Genomic DNA, 25,079 nt, shown 5'->3' with positions numbered 1-25,079 from the left:
TAGCAAATAAACGGCTCCGAGATGCGGGCGCGCTGATGTCCATTGTTTCGCTAATGTATTACTGCTGTTCCCAAACCTCCGCTCCCGGCCGCAGCCGTACCTAGCCCCCGAGATCGGCGGGGCTGCAGACCCCTGCGCCTTCCCCGGGCGGGCCCGCGGGACCCGGCCCGCTCCGCGCCCTGATCGCCGGATCCGGCCGCCCCGGGGACCGCCCGGCCTCCTCCCGCTGGGTCCGGCCGCCCTGGGGGCAGCAGCTCCCCGGGGAGAGGCGCCGGGGCGACAGCCTCCGCCCTGCAGAAGAGCCGTCACCAGCCAGAGCTCTCCCGTAAAGCCCAGCGGTGGGATTTGCTGAGATTTTTTCTGTTCGGTTTTGTTTTAAGGGGTTATTTTCCCCCTCTTTACTTCTACTTTTTTTTTTTTTTTTTTTTTTTTTTTTTTTTTTTTTTTTTTTTCCCTCCGCCCGCGCCCTGGGGTTGGTGGCTGTGGTGGGAAGCCGAGCTCACAGCATACCGTTTGCACTGATTCAGAAAGGAAATGTTCCCTTTCCTTTCGAGATTACAGATAGACACAGTGGAGCGTTGCGGTATCTTAAGGGGTTTATTTTACTGTATTCTGCTGGAACAAAGAAATGGAACAGTATTTTTAAATTTATTTTTAGGGTCACGCGGGGCTTTTTTTTTTTTTTTTTTTTTTTCCTTCTGGCAAACGTATTTTGCCCCGAGAATTTAATCCTTCAGATAAATAGTCTAACATTATCTCTTTCCTCTGGAGACGAGATCAACTGCTTTCTCATCCACCCCCCCTTCCTGGTAGCAGCACTGATTGTAACGTACAGCTGGACAAGCGTCAGCCGTCCAAGACTCTGCGAACAGCCGGCGGAGGCTCAAGTTGTATCTATTCAATTATTACTTTTTATCTCCTGGGGGCGGGGGGGAGTGCTACCAAACGTACAAAATCATAAAGTTAAAAGTTTGTGAAAATAAGCATGGCAAAAGTGGTTTTGGGTCCCGCTGAGCCAGGGCTACCATGCTGGCTGTTCGGCGTTACGGCCAGCCAGCCCCAGCTCTCAATTAGAGGCGATTCATTAGGATCTAATAGCAGGTGCAAAGCCGTCTCCTCGCCAGTAGCACTGCCGTTTGGGTAGGGAATCGTCTTGTTTCACAGCAGCCTCCAGCTCTCCCGGCTGGTTGTAAACCTGACTACCACTTTGGATAGCGGGGTGTCAGCCTGTCTGCGATCGCCCGCACGTAAGCGTTGCACTTTGCTTGGCTAATTTCTCCCTGCCAAGACATAAGGTGGAAATCTGTCTGGCTCGATATTTATTTTGGAAGACAGCGCTGTGAGCGAATGCGCCGGGAGAAATCGGGCTGAGATAAAGCAAGCGCTGGGCCGGGGGCTGGGAGCGCCGCCCGCGGAATGTACCGCTTTTGCTTTCTCAAAGTCCCAAACAGACAAATAAACAAACAACCTCGGTGGCAAACTCCAGAAGAGCCGGAGCCTCCGGGGATTCAAAATCGGGCTGCACAGAGGAGCCCCGGGGCGGGAGCGCCGCGTCCCGCTGCACCCGCATCCCAGCTGGCGGCCGCGGCCGGGGCTGGAGCTTGGAAAGCGCCGCCGTGATTACACCCAAGTGGAGAGCAGGATGGCTCCTAGCCGTCTGATCTGACGTCAACATGTCTCTAGCTCCTCGCTGCAAGATAGAGGGAGCAGAGCCGGGGGAGGGAGGGCTCTAATCATTCCCAGATGTCTCTAATAGCAGATATAGAGACTTATATAGTGTCTGAGAATAAATTTGTAATCAATGCTCTACTATCGGATCATCAAAGCAACGACATTTCTGGAGGAAAATGGAGGGGGGGCGGGGGGGGAGCTGGAGAGGAGGGAGACACACATCACGCTGGTTTGGAAAGGGGAGAGGGGGACACAGGGATTCCCAGTGAGGCGTCAGCCTCGCGCATTGCCCGGCTTTGCTAGAATTTATGTGAATATATAATTCAGATAATAACTCTGCTTTAATCTCCATTGTACGGGACGAGCTGAACAGTAATTGGCCAATTAGAAATAGAAAAGATCGGAGTTCTTTTGCAGAGGCACATATTTCATGGCCCGCCAAAACAAAACAAAACAAAACAAAACAAAAAAACAAAACCCCAACAAATTAAAAATATATAAACCATTGATAAGCCCCTCGTTACAGCAGAGGGGATTATGCCTGCAGGCGTGCGGAATGCGTTTCCTTTCCATCGCTACTTGGAGGTTTCTTCTGTGTGTATTTGTGAGTCGCCTGGCGAGTACGTGTAAAAAAGGAGGATTAAGGTTAGGTTTCCAAGCGCAAAAGGAGGATATTTTGCTTAGAATTTTTATTATTAGCCTTCCCCCCCCCCCCCCTCCCCGCCCACCTTTCAAGCTCACGTTGTCTCCATGGCATACCCTGGCCGTGTTTATATCCTTACAGTTGCGCCCGCGGATGTCTCGGCGCTTGTTCCAGGGGTGTCTGCGGCTTGGCCGGAGAGGCCCCGTTACACCTCTTTGACAACGATAGCAAATTAGCACTAATTATTGCAATAATCTCTTGACGCGGAGAAAAGCTCCTGGGAACGAGGGGGTGGAAAAAGCCCACAACACACAAGTAAAACGGTTTTAAAAAGCTCCACCACAGTTTATCTTCCTTGCCTGCAGGAATGCAGGCATGCCATGCACGTCCGATAGTAACGAGAGCACGTAAAACAACCTCTAAAGCAGGGCTGGGGGTCCCGTAAGTTGCAGGGACCCCCACCCCAAACTCCAGTACCTCCAGCGGCCGCCTCGCTGCCTCCTCGCTCCCCAAAACGGCAACGAGCTCTAAAAAACCGCGCTGCTTTTTGCCCTAACCGGGCGCCCTGGGAGGGCGCGCCGCCCCCGGGGAGGTCTCGGCCTCCCAGCCGCGGAGCAGCCGCGGTGTTTCGGGCGTGCGGCCGGGCCCGCACCCCAGGGAGACGGAGGGACGCTTCCTAGCAGGGCAGGGGAGGAGGGATGCCACCCGGGGGAGTTTTGCTGCTGTTTCTGTTCAAGGGGAAGAAAAAAATTAAAACGCTATTTTCTATTGAGGCAAAGCAGGAACTCTCACTCCCCCAGCCATGAAACGAGGCGACTGGCTAAAACACGGATAAATTTGGGCCATGAGCCCGGCTGCGGGGACATGGCTTCAACGACCCGGCTGCACTCCACCGGCCCCCTGCCCTTCTCTCTTTCTTCCTCCCCCGACCCGCACACCGCAGAGAAATACTGAAGAGGGGAACGCCTGCCATCCCTCCTCCTACGTGCCCTTCACCTCTGAAAAAGCTCCCCAAAACGCTTTGGCTCCGAGGAATTACTGTGCGGGCCGCCGGGGCGGCGATGCCGCCGGGTGCGGGCAGGGTGCGGGCGCAGCGCTCCGCTGTTATCAGGCCTCGGCTCCGCTGGCGGAGAGCTGGGGCCAGGGCACTGACATCCCCATCTACCATCAATTTACCTTCTGCTTCCCCATTTAGCTTTTAGCGTCAAAACCTACATTTTTGTCGGCTCCGGCCTGTCTAGGGCTTTTGTGATTTAGCTGCGGGAATGACCGCTCCTGAGGAAACAGCAACATCCTCATTAGCGAGCAATTAAAAGAGATCCTCCTTAGCGGATCCAGAGGTTCTGAGAAACTACCATTTCAAAAAAGGGAAAAGTATTGATGGGGAAATGTCGGAGAGGCGATTCTCCAGGTGGCGGGGCCGGCGGCCGCCCGCCACTCCCGGGTCCTGCCGGGCATCCTCCGGAGGAGCTGTGGCCCGGCGACTCGTTCAAGGGAAGACACAGCATCTGCAGGGAGGCTGCCCGCGACGTGCCGCACTGCAGCCCTCACAGCCATCCCTCAGCCGTTTTGGATTTTTTTTTTTTTTTTTTTTTCACTTGTCGTAAAAAAAAAAACAAACCAGAAACAAAAAAAGTTTGGGCGGGAGGCAGTGCGAGATTGCGAGATGCTCTCGTTTATCAGCTGGGCAACTAACAGGCAAGGAAAAGCAAACAAGGGGGTAGATTCTTCTCTCCAAGTGTTATAAACAAAGGCAAGTGTCTGTAAACACAGACCCACGCCGGAGCGCAGAGCCGGGCTGCCTGACCCGACGGGAGGGAGGGCACATCACTTTTGTCTGGTTGTTGTAACCCCGCAACCTCCCCACTGTCAGCGGGGGCGGCAAAACGGCGCAGGGGCTCCCTTATCTTTTTATGGGCAATTGCACATCTACCTACGCTTAGTGCCGGGTCTCCTCGGGAGCCACTTCCTTAGGCGCGACGGCAGGCAGGTATGCAGCCCTGGACCTGGAGAGAGAGCCAGCGTGGTTTAAGTCGAGATGATTTAAGCACGGGTTTAAAATACGAACCCAAATTTTATTACGGAAAAAGTTTAACCTTAACCGGGAATTGCCAAAAATACCCAGAGCAGATTCTTTATGTAAAAAGCTTTCACTTTTTTCCTTGCCTGTCTACAATACAGAGAGGTGCCACTATTTCCCAGCACCGAATTTCTGCAGCTCGCACTGACACCGTGGAGCAGAAAAGCCACTGGCCTGGCATCGGCGAGAGATAACTGCGCAGATATAAGGGCAGAGAAATCGTACTACAGAAGCAGATGAATGTCTTAAAAAGAGTCGGAGCACGGGCAGCTACAGTTTGCAGTCAGAAAAAAAGGTTGATAAAAATAATGCTGGCTGCGAAAAACTGGAAACGTGCAACCCAGGAGAGTTTTGGGAACCACAATGTCAATATTAAGTTCACCGTAGCTCATTGTAAATCTTACATATATTCCCCCCCCCCCAGCCCGCCCCGCAAATCCCTCTCCTTGTTCTCTCTTTCTTCCTTGAAGTAAAATTACCTGCTACATAATCACTCCGAGCAAAGCCCTCCGGCCTCCCTCGCCCGCCCCTGGCCCCGCTCCGGGCTCGGGTCCCGCCAGCGCCTGGCACCGGCACCGGCACCGCCCGGGTTCCGGCGGCAAGAAAACTGCGCATCCCTGCCACTCCTGATCCGCCCGGGATTTGCACCCTTGTCCGTTTCCCGTTAGCAGTTGGTCTCCTGCATGGAGAACACCACCACAAGGAATTCCTATTCAGCTGAACTACCGGTTTCTGTTCAACACTCACGGGGCTGGCGAGATCCCTCCCTCTACCCCTCCTTTCACTCAGTCACTTGTTTAAAAATAAACTTAGGAGCCATCTTTATAATTTAGTTTACTTCCGAATATTTTAAATATTATGAAAAAAAAGCCATAAACAACGCTGTTATTCAAAACATTTTGAGGTATAAAACATAAAAAGATTTGGGTTTTCTTTTTTTCCTTTTTTTTTTTTTTTTTTTTTTGGTTTTGTAAAAAACACACACAGTGGTTTATTGAGTACTTACAACGTTTACACCTTCAATATTAATTAGATTCCACTTTTTCCCTTGCGGACGGAAGTGCACATAACCGATAACTGTTGAAAACATCTTCAAATACTGAACGACCACAACAAAATTACAACACTAAATACCGAGTCAACCGAAACATTGGTGCAACTGCTTCTGTTGAAATATAACTTTATAATCCCATGAATATTTATATCCAAAAGGCCAAGTATTAAAGATACACTTCACATACACACTAATGCCAGGGAGGGATTTCTTTTTTTCCTTTTCTATGGTTCTGTTTTCCCTGTGTGTTTTATACAGAGCAAATAACATTCACGAAACTATTAGAGACATTACCCCTTACCAAGCTGGAGTTTCCTCTTCATATATGGAATGCTTTTTCCCTCTCCTTCAAATATCCACATTTTGGGGGGGGGTTGGGGGAGAAATTGCACATAAATAAACTGGACGATTCCAAACACAAAGAGTCCTCAGAGGAGAGCTCGCTACCGAGACTAAGAGGACGGCTCCTCCAGTCCTGCCGTGCTCACTGCTTGAGCTCCAAAGCCCAGACATGCTGCGGCCAGCCAGTCCTCCCTTTGGTTTTCTTATCGTTGCTGCTAACTGTGCTTTTCAAGATTTCGTTCTGGGGAGACAGGATGCGTGGGGAGAGAAAGAGAGAGAGAGAGAAACGGAGAGGGGAGAGGAGAAAAAAGGGTTAGAGATATTCCTCCCCTTTCTAGGCCGCCTCTGCCCTGCCCCGAGAGGGAGACCTGCGAGGAGAACCGGGCTCCCGCAGAGGCCTGCGGGGGACAAAGCAGGGCGGCCTCCGCGGGTCCCGCCACGGGGGAAGCAGCCGCCCGTGGGAGCGGCCCAGCGCTGTGCCCGGCTGCCCGCGCTCTCCGGCGGAGGCCGAGCCCCGCTCCGCGCCGCCGCCGCTGCCCTTCCGCGGCCGGAGCCCGGCGCGTAGCAGCACGGGGAGCGGGCCGGGGGCCGAGCGACGCCGGCCGGCTGCGGGGTGATGGGCGCTGCGGTAAGTGCCGCGCTGAGCCACCACCTCCTCCGGGGCTGCGGGAAGGAGGTGGGCACAGGCACGCGTCTAGGCAAAAAGTCGGGCCGGCGGACACCGAGATCTGCAGGAATATCGCCCCAGCGTGCCTCCGGGCCTACGCGGAACCGGACTTGCGCTACCTCGACAAGCGACTCTTCCCGTTAAAAGCCGAAAAAGCCCGAGGGCAGAGCGCACGGGCAGGAGAGCCCCGTTCGCGCTGCGAACCTATGACTTGCCGAGGGTTTAAAGCCGGCCTGGGCTTAGCAGGTAACCGCGCCTCTAGCATTTTTTTTTTTTTTTTTAAGAGAATCTTGTCTCTGGCGAGATCACGGTTTGGGATCCTGCACAAGCCCAAACCCGGGAAAAGGACACCTACACCCCCCTGAGGGGGGCTACTGTGGCGGCGTTTTCCCCCGAGGCTGCTCCCGGGCCGGATCCGGGAGCTCTGCGAGAGCTGCGGTGGCCGAGGGCCGCCCGGGGCTGTGCCTCGGCCCGCAGGTACGGCCAGGGACGGTCGGGACAGAGGTGTCCCCCACGGACATCAGCCAGCCACCCGACCCGGCCGAGCGCCGGGGGAGCGGGGATGGTGCACCGGCAGGCGGCCGAGCAGCCTCCTCTCTGCCTCCCCCCCGCCCCGTCCCGCCCCGTCGCGTCTCGGAGCACTGACCAGCTCTTTCTTCCTCTTCTCCTCCTTCACGTCTGTCTTCTTGATTTCTGCCTTGAAGGCCTCCGCCTCCCCATTCTGGTCGTCCTTCGCCAGCAGGTCCATGAGGTAGGCGATGTAGCTGGTGGCCAGGCGGAGGGTTTTGATCTTGGAGAGCTTGGTGTCAGCGGGCACGTTGGGGATGCACTCCCGCAGCTCCGCGAAGGCGCTGTTGATGCTCTGAGTCCTGCGCCGCTCCTTGCGGTTCGCCGTGCCCCTGCGCTTCACCGGCCGGGGCCCCCCGAGCCCGGGCGGGCCGTTCCCGGGCGGCACCCCCCCGTAATGGGAGTGGTCCATGCCCGGCGCCCCGTTGGCGTACTCGGGGCTGTAGGACAGAGCCATGCTGTAGTCGGGGGGAGACATCTCGGGGTGGCTGCTAATGAGCCAGCCGTGGAAGTAGGGGTTCTCCTCGTGGCCGCAGCGGGTGGCGGCGGCGGCGGCGGCAGCTGCGGCGGCGGCGAAAGGATAGCCCTCATGGTGCACCACCGGGTGGTGGGGGAAGCCGCCCACTAGACTCATCCCCGCACCCTAGAGCACCCCACCCCTCCCCCCTGGGCCCCAAAACAAAGGTTTCCCCTCCCCGCCCGCCCCCCCCCCCCCCCCCCCCCGCACCGGCGGGAGATGCTCCCCGCCGCTCACCCCTCAGCACTGCCCCGCTGCCCGCTGCCTCTCCATAGGGCGCTGCTGCAGAGTCCCCGCGGGTGCCCGAGCGATCCCCCCTCCCCAGGCGCCGCCGCCGCCGCTCATGCGTTGTGCCTCCACCTCCTCCTCCTCCTCCTCGCCCGGGGCCGGGTCTTCGAGGAAGCGCGCACAGAAAAAAAAAAAAAAAAAAGCTATGGAGAGAAGTCGACCAAAACAAAATGGCTTGGCTTCCTAGCCCGGGGTCTTCTTCGCCTCTTGCTTCCCTCCGCTCTCTCCAAGTCCGCCGCGGCCCGGCCGGGTGGTACTTACACGCGGCCCCCCTCCATGCGCCCCCGGCTCGGGGCGGGCGGCGCTCCCCTCTGCCCTGTGCGGCGGCGGCGGTGGGGGCCGTCAGTGCCGGGCGGGAGCAAGCATCCCTGCCCGCCGCGCCACGGGGGTCAGCGCCCCGGCGCTCCTCTGGGGCATCCGCGCCGCTCGGCCGGGTGCGGCGGCGGGCGGCGGCGGGCGGCGGCGGCGGGGCTCGGGGCGGCGCGGGGCACTGGCAGGGCTCCCCGGCACGATCTCCATGTACAGCTACATGTTTAGGGCCGCTCGGGTTAATATATGTCGTCAGAAGCGGCGGCCACCAATGGCTGGCGGCGGGGGCGGGGCCCACCGCCCTCCGCAATAAAACTTTTTGATGTTCGCTCTGCTAATTGCCGAGCTCCTCTTTTAGGATTGGCTGCCCCTCCGCATCCATAATGTAATTAAAACAAGAGGGGAAAAATTATCATGGAGGCAGAGGTTAATGCAAGTGTTTAGCAGATGCCTTACTGTAAAATCTGCATTAAAGAACCACCCCCCCAAAAAGCCCCCAAAAAATCAACAACAACCCCCCCCAACAAACTCATTAAAATTTAAATATCGGATAATCTCAAACCAGGTACGGTATGGATCCAAGGAATTTCTTGGCAAAAATCTATGTGATACGATCCGAGGTTGCTTTTACGAAGTGCTTTGTGCCGGTCCGGTAGAGGAACAAATAAAACCAACTTCGGAGGGCACTTTACCGGTTGCCCGGGTGCGATAGGCATGTCTCAGCAACGCTCCGGCTTATACTTTTATTGCTGGTTTATACACACAAAGGCATCAGCAGCTTCCGTGAGGAGGGAGCCGAAGTTGCCGTGTCCTGTCTGTCACCCGGCTCCCCACCCGAGCCAGCGGCGGCTGTTCCGGCTTCGCGGCTCTCGGCTCCCCGAGGGAGCAGAGAGCTCAGGGTTTGCCCAGGGACCGTCTTTTCTTCCAGAAAGAATTGCTCTGAGACACTGACAATAAACCCGACTCTAACTGATTCTTTTCCAGCTTGCTGCCTGCGCCTACGCACCTCGACCAGTATTCACCCGAATGATTTACGCTCCTGAAATCAGTTTCATGCTTGTTTAGCTGCTCTGATCGGTAAGTAACCGAATATTTTTTACAGCATGTTCAGAGCTTATTTTCCAGCTTTTACTAACAAATATATAAATATTTCGCCGCATTCCTGCTTCTGCAATAAAAAAGACCAGCATCTGCGGAAAGCAGGTTTAGTTATCGAAAGGCAATAGTTAAATGTTTGTTTAACGGCCAGGCCAGGGGAAAATTTCCCGTAGCTATTTAGGTGCTCTACTTTGGTAAGATCGAAGACATTACAAAAGGAAAATGGATCTCAAGCTGTAATTCACGGATAACTTGGAGGCGAGATGAATTGTTGTCATCTTCAAATGGAGCCGGGCATTACTAAATAGCTGCGAAATAGCAAGTACCCACCCTTATGTGTGTTGGCTGATGGCTAGGCTGATTCGGCGTATATTATAATGCAATCCTACAATATAGCCAGTGTGGAAAACTGTGTCAACAGGAGCTGAGAGGTCATAAATTAAAGAAAGAGGAAGATAGATATGGAGGAGCCTGCGAAAGGAGGCAGCAAGAACCGCAGGTCCAATTTCTGCGGCAGCTCAGTGCGCTCTCCGGCCCCACTGCAGAGGCGGTGGGCATGCCTTGGGGAGAAAAGAGCAAAAAAGTTTCTCTGTGAGGAACGGGTTCAGCGCCTGGGGAGAGGGGACGAGCCGAGCCCGAGCTGCCCTGGCGCGGAGAGGGGCTGCCGCCCCGCTGGCTCCCGGAGGTGCCGCCGGGACACGGGGTTTGCTGGGGCCCAGGGGCTTTGCGGGTGGGTCGGTGGGAAAAGCTCTGCGGGGAGGGGGCAGTCCCCGCGGATGAGGCTGCCCGCCGAGGAGCAGCCCTCTGCGGTGCCGGGGAGCTGGCTTCGGCCGCAAAATACCGCAGGCGAACCGGGCGCCGGCCCCGCGTTCCGGCAGGACGGGGAGTGGGGAGCTGGCCCCGGCGAGGGGACGTGCACAGAGAACAGAAACGCAGACGCACATTTATGTAAGCATAGACACATATGCGGGTGCGTCTGGGTGTAAACTGAGTACGAAAGTGAAAAGCTAGTCCAGATGTAGAACTGATGTGTATACACACATACATCTTATACACACGCACACATGCTTGTAACTAAAATGACTGGTGGATCTCTGTATCTATGTATTCACACGCACACACGTATATATTTTATTAATCTAAGGAAATAACGTGTCTCCAGCGTGGTTTTTTACATTTAAGAAAGGCCGTGGGCACACGGTGCAGGCAGAGCACGGGAGCGGCCGGGCAGCGTACCTCCGCCTCTAGGGATACCGTGTCTGCAGGGCACAGCATGGCAATCCACCCAGCTTCGGCAGCGGCCCTCCAGTGCTATTTTGCTGCGATATTTTCCGGGATGCAAAGAAGAAATGGGCATTGACAAGGCCGGAAAGGTATATTGGCTTGCAAACAGCGTTCTGTTTCTTTGCACTCTCCTTATTTGTGTAGGAGCTTTCCAATATACTGCAGGCTGGACTGCAACTGTGACAGTCTCTGTGGCAAGCCACTACGGTCACTGCGATAACATCTCCAATGATGAAGGAAACGGAAAACATGAGGGAGAGAAAAAGTAATAAAAGATATAGGAGATATCGATCAGAACACCAGTCTCCAAAGCTAGTATCATTATTGCTTAATTAGCTTTGGAGAAAGAGGATCTCTAGACAAAGCACCCAGTAGGATCTTTTAGAGATATATGTATATTTTTTCTTCCTATCCCTCAGCAGTTCATGCATTTTATAAAGCGAGTTTTAGAGCAAATCCAGCTTTTGTGTCCTCTCTCAACTCTTAACTACTCAGGCTGCCTGATCAGGGGTTATAGCCCTTTCTGTTTCATCGGGACGCTGGAAACAGCTGCAGCAAGTACCTTCCCCAAAACTAGGCTTAAAACCCTCTAAAAGCACCAGCGTTTTGCCGATCTTCCATTTATTAACTTGATTGGATTTTTTTATGCACAAATAATTTGCTTTACAAAAATTAATAATTTAAAAAAATCTTTAACCTTATGTCACTTATTTCCTTGCCAGAATGGTTGCATGTTAGGCGCTGATTTATCTGGGCTCTGCTGCCAGGCAGGGCTTTCCTAGCTCGTTGTAATTACGAAATTTTGGTGGCCACTTTGCCGAGGCTCGCTTTCGCTTTCCCCTACCCCGCTTTTTTTTTTTTTTTTTTTTTTTTAAGATTTTATTTTGTCGGGGCCGTGTGTGTAGGGCTGTATCATTGATTTTGCCCCGCGGTTGTTGCCTCTCCAGCACGACAGCCCTCCGCGGCGCTGAGCGGGAGGAAGGGGCTGCCCTTGCCCCGGTGGGTGCCCCGCGGCGCCCAGGGAGCGGGCGGCAGGAGCCCGAGGAGCGGCGGGGGGCGGCGGGCAGGGCGCCTGTTCAGCGGGGCCAGCCCCGGCCGCGCCGCCGAGGCCACCCGCTGTCCTGTCCCGGCGCTCAGCCGCCGCCGGGCCGCTTATCGTCAGGTCACCTCTCTCCTCCGGGCCAAGGGTAGGGTGGGATTTGGGGATAACAAAACAATAGAGCTGCGCTTCCACCCCCCCCCTCCCCTTCCCAGCCCGGGCTTGTGTGAATTAAGCTAAACTGCAAATTAAGCTAATTTCTCCGAATCAGGCGAAACCGTAAGGAAACGGGGAAGAGGTGCCGACGCTGGGTGGTCGGAGACCCACATCTGCTGGGGACTCTCGTTCTCGCTGGCTGGGAGAGCTGCAGGCCCACTGGGCCGGGCCTTTTAATGAGCAGGCCAGGGACATAAAAGTGACCGGCCGGTGCCTGAGCAACCAATCTCTCGTTCGTTTGCTCCTTTTCTGCACCTTTGAGGGGCGTCCGATAGCGGCGGGGCGATTTTGGGGGTCACGAAGCCACCCGGGATAGCGCAGCGGAGACAGTGGCGGGTGCCCGGTACCGGCGTCCAGCCCCAAGCCTCCCCGCAGCGCCCGGGTCCTCCCTTCTACTTTATAGTGTCTATTAAAGCAAACAAAAAAACCCGATCGCAAAAGCACCCCAAGGGCACCCCTTGCATCTGAGGCTCAGCCCTGGCCGGGCTTTCCTCCCCGGCAGCTCCTAAAGTCCCGGGGGTGCGCGACCGGGGGCCGGGGCTGCAGGGTGCCCCTCCTTCCTCCTCCCGCCTGGCTGCCTACCACGTCCTGTGCACGGCTTGAAAAGTCGGGACGCGTTTGAATTTATAGAGTGCATGATATCATTGACACAGGACCAAAAGTATCAGAAGGAGGTATCTTGCTCGGATGGGTCTGGGGACACCGTGTCCCAGGGGTGCGATGCATTCTATCCCTCGGCCATCGCTTGGGAACTCGCCAAAGAACGTAAATCCGCAAGAAAAGCGATTTTTGTAAAGGGGCACCAGAGAAATATCATTTGAAGGTCAACCTGTCAGTGCGGGTTAACGAAAAGGACTCGTGCCTAATGGGCCTACTTACACCCTCCGTTACGCTCACACAACCTGGACTTCAACGTCCAGGGCAAAGGGCAGAATCGGGCCCAGCAGGTCCGAATTAATTGCTGCCATTGGAGGTGGAGGAACCCTGGTTTACGCTACTATTATCGGTAATGAACGCCCACATATTTCAGGCATGATAATCTCGCAGCCGTTGTGTATACAAAAAAAAACCACAACCACCCCAACCAAACACACCCCCCCCCCCCAAAAAAAAACCAAAACAGGACGAGAAAAAACCAAGACACTGACCATTGTGTAAGTCGCAGTGATTAGCGGTAAGCGCGGGACCCTACGCGTTTTACCACTGCATGTGTAAGCAATTATTCGAGGATTGCTTGTATTTGTGACCGAGGATCCAGAGTTGCATTTAGACCCTAGACAGGAATGGCAGAAAGAAAAGAAAAACACAACGAACTCCAACCAAGACCCCTTCTCCGTCAGAAGAACAATAATAAAGACCTCATAGAACTCTGCAGTGAACGTACAGTGCATCTCTATTTCTTGGGTTTGGCATACGTGTATCCTATACGTATACACGTACACGTGTGTGTACAGATAGGTACAAGGTTTTTTTCAAGTAATGTTTGCGTTTCTGGGAAAGAGCATCTTAAGGCGCTCCTGAGCTCGGCGCTGATGAAACAGCTCGCGAATGTAATTGCCTTCATTAATAAATATTTTGTCTTCCAGCATCTGTCGTTCAGGCGTTGGAGAAAGCAGAAATTAGACTGTCATCGTTTTGGGTTTCGGCTAACAAAAATCAACATTTCTATTGTAATTCTTCATGGAAAGTCTCCATTTAACAAGGCTGAGGTTTAAGCAGTGTTCATAGATCAAAGGCAACATCGCTTGGCTTAAAAAAAAAAAATCCCTCTGGAGCAGTGACAATTAACTGCAATTTCGCCCTAACTGCACACCCCAAAATGTCAGTGTCGTCCTGCCGGCGCCCCCCGCGCAGTGTACCTGCTGCACCGCACCCCGCTCCCACTTGCCTGCGACCGGCTGAAGCACACGGGCTAGTCTTAAAACCCAGCAGCTGACTTCTGCAAATGTCGGCTCCACACTTGTTAGAAGCATCAGCCCATACCGCAATTCCTATATGTGTATCTCGGTGTAATTGATCTGGCTGAGTGAGGTCTTTTTGGTAATTTGGATACACCAAGTCTCCAGTTAATGACATATAATCAGCCTTTAGGTCACTTGGTCATTCTCTTATTACAAACCCCTCCTGCTCTCTCTGATCTCCTTTCAAACTAAATTTCACACAAACAAATAAAGCAAGACAGGGACAAGTCCTTAAAATACAAGAGAGAAATACTGGAGAATTGCTCGTGAGGAACTATAAACATTTTTAACAGAAAAAACGAAAAGATAGGAAAGAACATCTTATCGAGAAAGAGAGCATTGTGTACAAAACACGGAGGGAAAAACGGTCTGGCTTCTGTTAAAAATGACATAAAATTAAAATAAAAATAATTACAAACAGAAATGGCATAACATAAACAGAAGGCAGGAGGCTTTACTAGAAATGCGCGGCTGTACTGTAATTTGTCCTTACAGATGACACAGATGATCCGTGGATACACAAAACGTTTGTTTTCTTCTCTTTAGCCGGAAAAAAAAAAAAAAAAAAAAAAAAAAAAAAAAAAAAAAAAAAGTCTTTACTCTTCTTTTCAGGAAAGTAACTGAAGAAGCCGGAAAATGTAGAATTGAGTGTCATGTACCTCCTCAGACCTGCAGGGAAATGGAGCCGTGGCCAAAACGTTGGGTGTAAATGCGACAACAAAAATAAATATTTTACATCACCGCGCAGAACATCATTTACTAAGTCAAAGCTTTATTTTTCTGCTTTTCATTTTTTTTTATTCCCTCTAGGAGCAGACAGTGCTCTCTTTTTATTATCCCTAATAGATTATTTTGATCTCGTCCAGGTGTGTGTGTATATATATGTATATATATACTTATACATGTTCAACAAAACCGCTGGCAGTGATGTGGGTGCAGAAGCCGGTGCGGTGGCAGGGAAGAGGAGGGAGCAGCCGTGCCCCAGGTAGGATTCGAGGGCCCCGCAGGCTGCAGGCAGGTCACTGCGAAAGCGAGCCCTGTTTTTCGGAGCTGGACTAGATTTACAAAATCGAGAGCGGTGAGATTTCAATATCGTACAAGTGTCAGCGCTTCGAGGAAGAAGCCTGAAGGAGGACTGCGACTCCCACTCCCTTACGGGCATTAGCACCCTTCAAAACATTGTCAGCGTGTGTTTCACCGAAGATCTCGTTCGTGCTTAGGACGGGGTTCAGACAGGCGCTCACTGAGCCCGTTAAACCCACGCGAGGCTGCGAGAGGGGGTACCGGGACAGGTTCGCACAGCGAGAGAGCACGGAGCAAGGAACACGTGGAAGCAAGTGTCACAGGGCCCCAGCGCAGAGGGCATTCGTGTGGCACCTCGTGCTACTTCTTCGCTACATTCCCGGCCTTTTCAGCATTTCTAAGAGTACCCCTTTTTTTTTTTTTTTTCCGCCCGCCCTTGAGCTGCTGGGCTGAAGCGTCAGCGCGGAGCCGCCGGGTCACCCACCCCAGTCAAGCAAGGGGAGGCGGGAGGCAGAGCCCCGACCCCGTGGTCCTGCCGCGGCGCACGCCCGGGGGCATCGGCTGCCCCCGCCGGGAGAGGCCGGGGATGCTCAGCCCTGCCCCGGCACTGCCGTCGGCGAGGCCCGCCGCCACCCCTCCCGCCGGCCGGGGGTCGAAATGCCAAAGGCCGGGGCTGGCCGGCCCCGCTACCCACTGCGCCTCCCCGGGGCGGGCGGCCCCGGCCCCCCCGGCGGCCCCGGCGGCGTCCCGCGGGCCGTGCCGCGCCCGGGAGGAGCCCCGCCGGGCTGGGGGCGGCTGGAAAGGGTTAAGCGCTTCCCCTCCTCCTCCTCCTGGAGCCCCCTGAATGCCACTGCTTTCCTCTAGAGGTCTCATTAGGGAAACCCTAACTGCTATTTTCAACGTTTCCTCAATCAAGCGCCTTTAAATAGAGCTCCACAAATAAATTGGCGGCAAAAAGCGCAGATCTTGTCACGGGCGAGGCCGATCCAATATTTCACCCTTGTTTGCTTTGTAATTACGGCCTGGCTGGTGGCTACCTGCCCGCTGGGGCGAGCTCCTCTAGTCCCCCGCTGCCTCTCCCCGCACAGCCCCGCGGACACCCTTCCCGGGGCCGGGGGGGGCGGGTGGTGGGGCGAGCGGGACCGCCCGGAGCAGCCGCTCAGCCAGTAATCCTCGGGCAGTAGTAGTAATAATAATAATAATAATAATAATAATAATAATAATAATAATAATAATAATAATAATAATAATAATAATAATACAATAACAATAATAATAACAATAATAATAACAACAACAACAACAATCATCATCATCAAAACCAGTATCTCCCCCTTCCAAACGCTGCCTGGGGTTTTTACAACGCCGCTCTGAAGCCACGAGCTTTCCAGCACAAGAGATCTCCCCCAAGCCCCCCCTTGCTTCCTAAGCCGGGGTCAGGGATCAGACGGCCGTCCTGCTCGTCCCCACGCAGGGCTCTCGAAGCGGTTGGTTTGCTTTGCGGGCTTCGCCTTCCCCCCCGCCCTCCCTGACCAGTTAAACCACTCTTATGATCTGTTATATTTTCCGCAGCTGCTTATTCTTGTTTGACTGTTGTACAAAGCCACTTTAAATCTTCGGCAGGAAGAATAAAAGTTAAAACTGCTTGGGAAGGTTCCTACAGCTTTGTGGGCTAGTGCGGGTCCCTCTTGGTCCCAGCATAATGACCCCTCTGCACACATCAGGTCTCGATAAGCCTCCTTGTTGCGGCTCGGGGCAGCAATCCACTCGCTAGTATCAACAAAAGTGGGAGCTAATTCAATTATGTCTGGGGTGTAACAGAGGGAAACTTTGGCGTTTATGAACTAAGCTGCCATATTTACTTTGCTATAAACCGACGAGAATATTTTATGATGGAGGGGAACTGTGCAACACAAAAGGGAAATATGACAATAAATCTCTTTTTATGGATTCTCTCTAGCAGCAAAACACAAGGATTCAACCGTTTTATGACTCAACTATTTTGCAGGTACTCCTCAAGATATCTACACAGAAAAGGATACCCCGTATCCCCCCTTCCAGCCCCCCTGGATCAGGGACACCCAACTCTGTCTCCTTCAGTTCAACAGTGAAACTCCCTGTGACTTCCATGGGAGCAGTGCTGGCACAGGATTTCACATCTGACCACTGCAGGGATATGCTTTGATTATTTATGGTGCCACTGGCACTACCTTTTCATGGTTTACTGATATGCAAAACTTTAAGTCAGAAGTAATGCTCCACCATCCATCTCATAACAAGCGCATTAAGCTATTTTTTTTTCTAGTTACTGCAAAACTATTAATGTTTGTGATCGTTTGTCCATTCGTGGAGCTAAATTACAATTTTAGTTTCACAGGGACAGTTTTTCAGGGAAAACTTGTATGCTGAAATAAAGATAGGTACTTCAGTGGGAGGATTTCAAAGTGGCAAGAGTCTAATAGTCCTTGAAATAAGTGCAGGTTCAGCATATAAATCCCTTCAAGGACTTAAACCCTGGATACTTTTGGAAACCAAAATACACAGCTTTCTGCATCTCAATACCTTTAAAAATCTGCTTTGTGTAAAAAATATTTTTTCAGAGTCATGTTCCACTGTAAAACAGCATTCATACATCCTCAAACTGTTTTATTTGATGCAAGCATGTTTGCATCTAAGGTGCTAGGCATGTTTTATTATCTGTCTCCATGCCTTGTTTTGGTTCTTTCTTGTTATCAAGTCCCCATATTGCTTACTCTGAGCACCCAAGTCTGGATTTGGGTCACCTAGAGAGCAGGGAATAGCTGGTAGGTCTGGTGGTTTGCTGCTGGGTTGCAGTGATTTGGAAGTGCAGAGCTTGAAACAATTGCTTCACATATAATCTCACAGTGCAGTGCTTTTCCTATCTCAGCACACACACATGCACGCAGCATGGCTCTTTAAGTGACTGGTCACTGGGAAGTCTAGCAGCTATGAAAGCATAAAGCAGACGTAGCATAAGCAGTTAGGCATACTCTTTCAAAAATAAGTCCTTTCCGTTAAAAATTTTCTCATATATTGCTAAATGAAAGTCATGCTGCCTTTTTCCAGAGCTTTTTTTTTTTTTTTTTAACAGATTAGGTAAGTGAATTCAGGGCCCTGATTTTATTAAGAAAGGTTGTAGAATGATCGGTTCAGATATGTCAATCCTAATCATGTGTGGAACAACTGCTCCAAAATGTATCCATAGGGAAAAAAAAAATCACAAAAACTCATAGACATAGACCTCATCAGCGCAAGTTGTGCTACTTAAGCCAGCTGCTCATCAGAGTGGCACCTATTTGTATGAATTCAAATTTTGTATGTGCCTACTGTCAATGGAAGCAATTATGGAAATACATCTTGAGCCAGGTCATACCCCAGCACCAGTCTTGCACGGGAAGGCAGAGCACAGCGCAGGCTGATTTTACTCTTTCTCATTGAGGAAAGCAGCCTGGACTGAGCTCTATGCTACTGCACTAAAGCACTGGGAGCACTGTTTTACAGCAACTTCAAGGACCTCGAGGACCTCTACACTAGACTGCAGTCTGCTGTACAGACGGAGTAGTGGGAAGACTGTGTACTTGAATATTCATACATCTTTGCCTACCTGGAGGCCAGGGGCTCTGCCCTGCATACCCTGGAGCCTATGAGGGGCTTTCCCTGACTCCATTCACGTACCATTCATAAAGACATGTCCTAGCTTGTAAAAACAGTATGTGCCCATTTCGTATGATATGTGCATGCACACATCTGGGGTGCATGTGTGGAAAAGTAAAGACACACACCACAAACAATTTTACATGCACAATTTTCCAAGTATGAGTCTATAATGTGGCATATCTACAGTGCAGAAAATGACATTCTTCTGCACAGGAGCGTACTTTTAAGTGGCTTTCAAAGAAAAAAACTGCAGCATTATTCTCAGTAGCAGTTAGTAGCAGCTTATTACTCCTGGTGGCTCCTGAATTTTTCTGCAAACCCACCAAGATGGAGTGTTACTCCTAAACAGCAACACGCACATGAATATTTCAGATATTCATTTCTATAGGCTGATGTTATTAAAATTAAAAACATCTGCTTTAAGGAACGCAGATTTTCTCTATGTAAATGCTTCTCTACTCCCACAGTAAATTCAGCTACTTGGGAAACAAAATGTGATTCTAAACAGTCATTGCATTGTTCAACACAGTAGCAAATGGAACAATGCTGCCCTTAATGATGTTGTTCAGCAAACAATTGGAATTAGATAAAGGCTTTCAGATGGGAACACTTTTGCAATACCTCTGTAGGTAATGAAATTCCTGTTGTGTGCTGCTCTCTGACTGTCAGGCCCTGCATACTGGGCAAGGGTTCACCCTCATCTCACCAAAAGAGCTCATGAAGAGATGATCTGGTGTGTGCGATAGGCTTTTAAATGATTGTCTGTTATCAGGTCCCCGACACAGTTTTGCAACTGGGCAGAGTGGTGAATGGAGCCCCTGTTGCCTGCATTTCAGATACTATCATCTAATCCAGATTAGAGGCACTGTGGGCTAGAAACTCCTCTGCAAAGTCAGGGGAGAGAAAACTCCTCCCTTTTGTAAGCCCCTTAAAATTCATTGGGAAAAATTAAATACTTGTGTTAGCTTCTCTTATATTGAAGCTAAGCAGTGTGTGCCTGTTTAAGAACAGGTAATTATGTGTGTTGACTACCACGTAACATGTTGCTTGCTGTGCTAACGACATAAGTGCAGAGTTGTACGGAATACTATGGTATGTCCATGTGACATTTTGTTGCTTTTGCCTGTCACCTTGACTCTGAATAGAAATAAACCATTGATGCAAACTATTGATCCTGCTGATATGGGAATAAAGAGAAAGGGAAGATAATCCATGGAAGCACATTTCCCTAAACTAGATGGAGGTGGTGTATGACTAAGAAAGAATGATGTGATGTACGAGTGTGTACGATGCTACCCAGAAGTAAATAATGGAAGTTAAAGTACTTTTCTTACTCTAACTCACTATAAATCTGCCACTGGGTAAATTTAGGGGTTTCAGAAGTGATGTGTAAATGTAAACTTAGACAAAACATGTCATTAGTGTAAATAAGACAAAAAACCCCCAACAACAACTTGATGCATATTTATTTTTTAGAAAAGAGTATAATACATTCAAATACTTTTCTGTATTGAGAAGAATTGGTCTTTCTTTTGGCTTGTAGGTGAGAGTTTGGAGATAGGGTCTCTTGCAGTGGTCTGGAAGACCTCCAGGCTATTTTAAATACACCTTCCTACAGCTGCTGTCAACAGGACATCTGCTATTTGCAGGGTGGATGCTATGAAGTTATAAATAAGACAAAACCAGGACTTTAAATTTTAATTTTGTTTATAATGTATATAAGGTGACAAAGACACATAAGTTGATAAACACATAGGAACACGCACATACACATACACGTATACATACACACATGAATTTGAAAAAACAGGATTCAGTGATTCCCTTTCAGTATTTACCTCTTAACCACACTAACCAGTTTTCTAGTTCAAAAGAAACATTGGGATCTGGCAAGATTAATAATATTTGAGAACTATCCTGCTCTTGAAAAATGTCTAATTCTGCTTCCTTGGGATTCTCATGCATCATGGTCTTTGTAGAGGCAGGTGTCTTCATTCCAGCTGGCCACATGGAGTTTCACTAAGTTAACATGTGCACGGAGTGCTTCGGATGTCGGTCACTGTAGAAATGTAAACCATTTGTGCCTTCGAAACTGGGTATTAAAATAATGAGAAAAAGACAGTAAAATCCATTCATTATGCCTGACTTGAAGGAAATACTTATAGAAGGGAAACAGCTGATTATGAGATGAATCTGTATTTCTTATCGTTGTGACTACGAAACACTGGTTGCTTTTCTTGTATGGAGTAAGGAGTGTTGCCAGTGGACTGTGGGTTAGATGCGTACCCTGAGGACAGGTGAACCATATTTTGTTTCCTTGATATATGAGGGACAGAACAATATTTGCCAGGCAGAACACCACTGTTGAAATCTAGAGGCAGGTCTGAAGGGGCACATGAACACAAAGATTCATTGCAGTCCAGGGGATGCTACCTAGGAGGACAGATACAATAAAAAAAGTTATATTTTTTTTTTAAAGTGACTTAAAAATACTGCAATTAAAACTATTAGTAAACCAAATTAAATAAAGCGGAAATTTGCTTTCGGGTTTTAGAGCCAAGAATGTTCTTTGTGCCTTTACCCATTTCTGTGCTCCACGTACCCTGTGCTGTTTACACAAGGATTATCTTGTTTATTTTACAGATATTATGCTTCATAGAAATTAATCAAGAGAATATTTCTTTTTTTTAATGACAAAAAGTGGATGTTGAATTGCTCAAGTTGCTTTTATACAACATTCTTGGGTTTGTGATAGTGTGATATTTAATAAAGTGTTTATAAAGGCAGATATAATAGTTTATCAGATCTCAGACAGTCATAATAACAAAACTGCCCTTAGCCTGAGTGCTATGTACTGTACTTTGTAATTTACATCACAGCTCTTTCTAAATTACTTCATAAACTAAGAAAGTTGCCTACCAAAGAATCAATCTTGTAAGAACTAAGAAATCTTTTCCTAAACATTTTTTTCTGTTACTTAGTCTCCATACAAATCATTATTAATAGGTTGGACTCAGACAGAAACTGTGCTCCCTTGTAGCACACAACACATGCATGCTGTAAGGTATTTTCATGAAGTCCAATCTACTTAAATTTCCAGTGTAAGAAACTTTTCACCTTAAAATACTACATATCTAAAATGGTATCCTGCACAAACAATGGGCTAAAGTGAAGAAAAAAGACTGAAAGGAAGCTGAAGACTTTACAGTGGGAAGCTAATGGAGCAATTCAAGTGGGAGTTCAGTTTATGAGACCATGAATAGAGAATGGAGCCTTTCATTTCTGTGTTGCTAGTCCAAGTCCATACCAACTTATCTCAAGTCTGTGTGGTGGATTCACTGTAATGGCATGTGTACAGGCTTCTTCAGGAGGAAACAAAGCCTGTGCCAATGAGTCCAGTCTTCCTCTCAGCTGAAGGACCTGCCCTGAGAAATCTGGCCGGCAAACAAGGGGAGGCCCAGGTATGCTTGCCAGGATAATTGTAGCTTCTCCCCATTCTTCTCCAAATTTCACAGTCTTGTTATTCCCTACACGCAATCTGTCTGCTATTGCTTGGAAAAGAAAGAGGAGATAGACATTTAAAAGTGGAGAACTGTTATTTGTAACTCGAGACCAATTTTTGGTCTGCAAATGGGCAACTACCTCCTTGATAGTCTATCATTTACTTAATCCGCATACTGCAAGCAACTTCTGCTGCATGAATAAGTATTCATGACATGCACCTGTACATACAAAACATGCCTTACACCATCCTTATGGTTACTATGAAATCATCATCCAATTACACTTTAAGCTCCTATATAGTTTACACTATAACCTTCTATATAGTCTTTTACAGTGAGTCCAGAGGAGGGCTATCAAGATGGTCAGAGGGTTGGAACACCTTTCCTATGAGGACAGGCTGAAAGTTGGGCTTGTTCAGCCTGGAAAAGAGAAGGCTCCGGGGAGACCTTATAGTGGCCTTCCAGTACTTAAAGGGGGCCTACAAGAAGGCTGGGGAGGGACTTTTTACAAGGGCCTGCAGTGATAGGATGAGGGGTGATGGTTGGAAGCTGGGAGAGGGCAGGTTTAGACTAGATACAAGGAAGAAGTTCTTCACCCCGAGGGTGGTGAGACACTGGAACAGGTTGCCTAAGGAAGTTGTGGATGCTCCATCCCTGGCAGTGTTCAAGGCCAGGCTGGATGGAGCCTTGAGCAACCTGTTCTAGTGGGAGTTGTCCCTGCCATGGCAGGGGAGCTGGAACTGAATGATCTTTGAGGTCCCTTCCAACCCAAATCATTCTGTGATTCTATGATTCTACAGTAGAGGAAGAAAACTATCATTCAGACGTACTTATATAGCTCATCTTCACATTTTTAGGCAGCATAAATAAACATCAAATTCACATTCCTCTGTAAGCTGATGCATCTTCCAGCTTCGCAAACCTTCTCCTTGTGTTTCTAACAAGCAGTCTGAACGTGCAAAGTTGCCATCATTCTTTGCAAAAAAGGACTGTGGATTTTAATTCTTGATCAGGCTTTGATCTGAGAGAAGTACAGAGATTACACTTTGCTGGGCTGCTTTCTCACAGAAAAGAAATCAACTGATAGTTGTGCAAGGAGCAAGGGCTTCCTTTCACATCTAAGAGTTTCTTGTCAGATTGCAAGAAGTCTAGGAAAGATGAGTAATTTGTGTCCTTATTGCTAGTATTAGAGGAGATGCATGGCAGTCCAAAGTGATTGTTTGATATCAGAAGAGAAGCGGCATAGAAAGAGAAAGGTTTTGTGGTTGAAAGTGTTATAGGTAGATAAAATAACTTCACCTACAAGACACGGTAAAACATGTTCTTAAAGGATTTTGTGGGAGATCGTCAAATACATCTGACCTACCGAATGCTTTTTAAAAAGTAAGGATTGCAGCAAGAATCTGTGAGGATGGGGTCAGCTACTTGGGTTATTGCAGCTTTTCCATGGATTCATACCACATTATTACAAGCAGATAGACTGAAGTATAAGAATTAAGACTTTACATGACTTCTTTGAGGGATGGACTCCAAAACACTAAGTGGATGAACAGGTGTTTTCCTTCTCCTCAATGGAAATATATGCAGTTGAAAAGCTGCAGACTTGGAATATGTTCATAGATTATTTCTTGCAAGCAGTTTTGTTCTCCAAAGTTGTGTTTTCCCAAGTTTATGTAACCAGGTCAGAACAATATCGGTATTTCCCTGTTCCATAACTACAGTTGATACTGCAACAGAATGTTTGATTCCTGACGAATTCCAGGAACCAAAAGTGCCTTCATCTTAGCCTTCTTGAGCAATAAGAGTTCTTGTCCACCAGCTGGCGAGGCAACAAATAAATTTTTCCTGGTGGGATGGGTTAAGAAGAAAACTGCAGAGAATTGGTTAGCACCTTTGAGGTTTTGTATGGAGATTTATCATGGTATACCATTTCCTTTACTTTAAGAAATGAGGGGATGGAGAAGCGGAGCAGGCTGTGAGTGAGACAGCATCAGATGGACAGATACCATAACAGCAGAGAAGAAGGTTACATTTGGAACTGGGCAGAGTGTGATGATTTAGAATTTAAAGGAATGTGACCTGAAGATGTAGAAGAGAGAAATGAAGATTTTGGCGCAACCCAAACTTATACTGAAAGAATAACTTAAAAAGAGCAAGAAAAAGTAGATTTATTGAGTGGGACTGAAATTACAGACTTTGAAGAGAGGGTCAGAGAAAGAAACTGAGTCAAAAAAAGGAATGGGAAATAAGAATAGGGAAAGACAAAAGTAAAGAAAGAAGAGCACACTGAAGAAAGAAGAGATAAATGTACTATAGGGAAAGGACAAATAAAAAAAAAAGATCTGGAATGTGAGAGGAGGACATAGTGTAAAAACTGGAAGAAGCAGGCGAAGTGACTGAAGAGATGAAAGGTAAGGCTTCTGCCACAAGAGGTGCTCAGTATGAGTGTACGAGCATGTACAAGCATGAGGACAAGCCTGCTCATGTCTGTGCATGCCACAGGGCACAGAGACCCTATTCTATGTACTCCACATGATTACTCATATTCCAGCTGAGTGGCAGATACTTTGTGGCATCTCTTATTCAAAGCCTAGTTGTCTCTTGCTGTAAGCTAAATGAGTCCTACGTCTGCTCTAATAAGGTCACCCATGACCCTCTGTGGACACCAAAGAGCATTCCCAAGTTGAGAACCACACGTGCACAGTCTGGCTTCTGGTTTTTGATGATGCCATGAAGCTGGTATCAGTGATAAAATCAGAAAGTCACCAGTGCTACTCCTGTCATCCCCTTTTACAAGTCCAGTGGTGCAGCTCCCTGTTGCTGAATCAACCAGCATTATGGCTGCTGCTGCTGCCTTGGAGGGATTCCAGAGCCATTAGAAAAAGTGCTCATATAAGATGTCTTCCTACTGAAGAACTTCAGTGAAAAATTTTTCATAAAAATTGGAATGACTCTCACTGGAAGCTTGCCAGTGCCTCATAAACTAATATGGCTAATCAGAAAGCTTGCTCTTAGACATTTTGTTTTGCCCTTGTGTCACACTCTTGAACCCCACCAAAGTCAGAGGGAGCCAGAGAATATCTGAGAACAGAATCTGGCCCCATGTTAGCTCACTTCTTCTGGTCTCTGCTGGAGATTT

General features: G+C 49.3%; 1 protein-coding gene across 1 annotated transcript; it reads right to left on the bottom strand.

Moving 5' to 3' along the window:
- Positions 1 to 5,932: 5,932 nt before the first annotated feature.
- HAND2 (heart and neural crest derivatives expressed 2) lies at positions 5,933 to 7,658 on the bottom strand. Its single transcript, XM_086464476.1, has 2 exons — positions 7,104 to 7,658; positions 5,933 to 6,031 (listed from the first exon to the last, which is right to left on the bottom strand). Exons 1-2 carry the CDS (start codon positions 7,656 to 7,658, stop codon positions 5,933 to 5,935), a joined length of 654 nt encoding a protein of 217 aa, XP_086320602.1.
- Positions 7,659 to 25,079: the final 17,421 nt, after the last annotated feature.

Source organism: Leptosomus discolor, chromosome 4, assembly GCF_034619465.1.
Source record: "Leptosomus discolor isolate bLepDis1 chromosome 4, bLepDis1.hap2, whole genome shotgun sequence".
Classification (NCBI taxonomy): Eukaryota; Metazoa; Chordata; class Aves; order Leptosomiformes; family Leptosomidae; genus Leptosomus; species Leptosomus discolor.
The sequence above is the reverse complement of the archived record's forward strand: the minus strand, read 5'-3'. Positions and strand labels throughout refer to the sequence as shown.

Excerpts from the sequence above, each read along its gene's own strand:
- HAND2 (XM_086464476.1), bottom strand. The coding sequence starts at position 7,658 with ATGAGTCTAGTGGGCGGCTTCCCCCACCACCCGGTGGTGCACCATGAG. Across the intron at positions 6,032-7,103 it reads AGAAGAGGAAGAAAGAGCTG|AACGAAATCTTGAAAAGCAC; the intron begins GTCAGTGCTCCG and ends CTGTCTCCCCAG.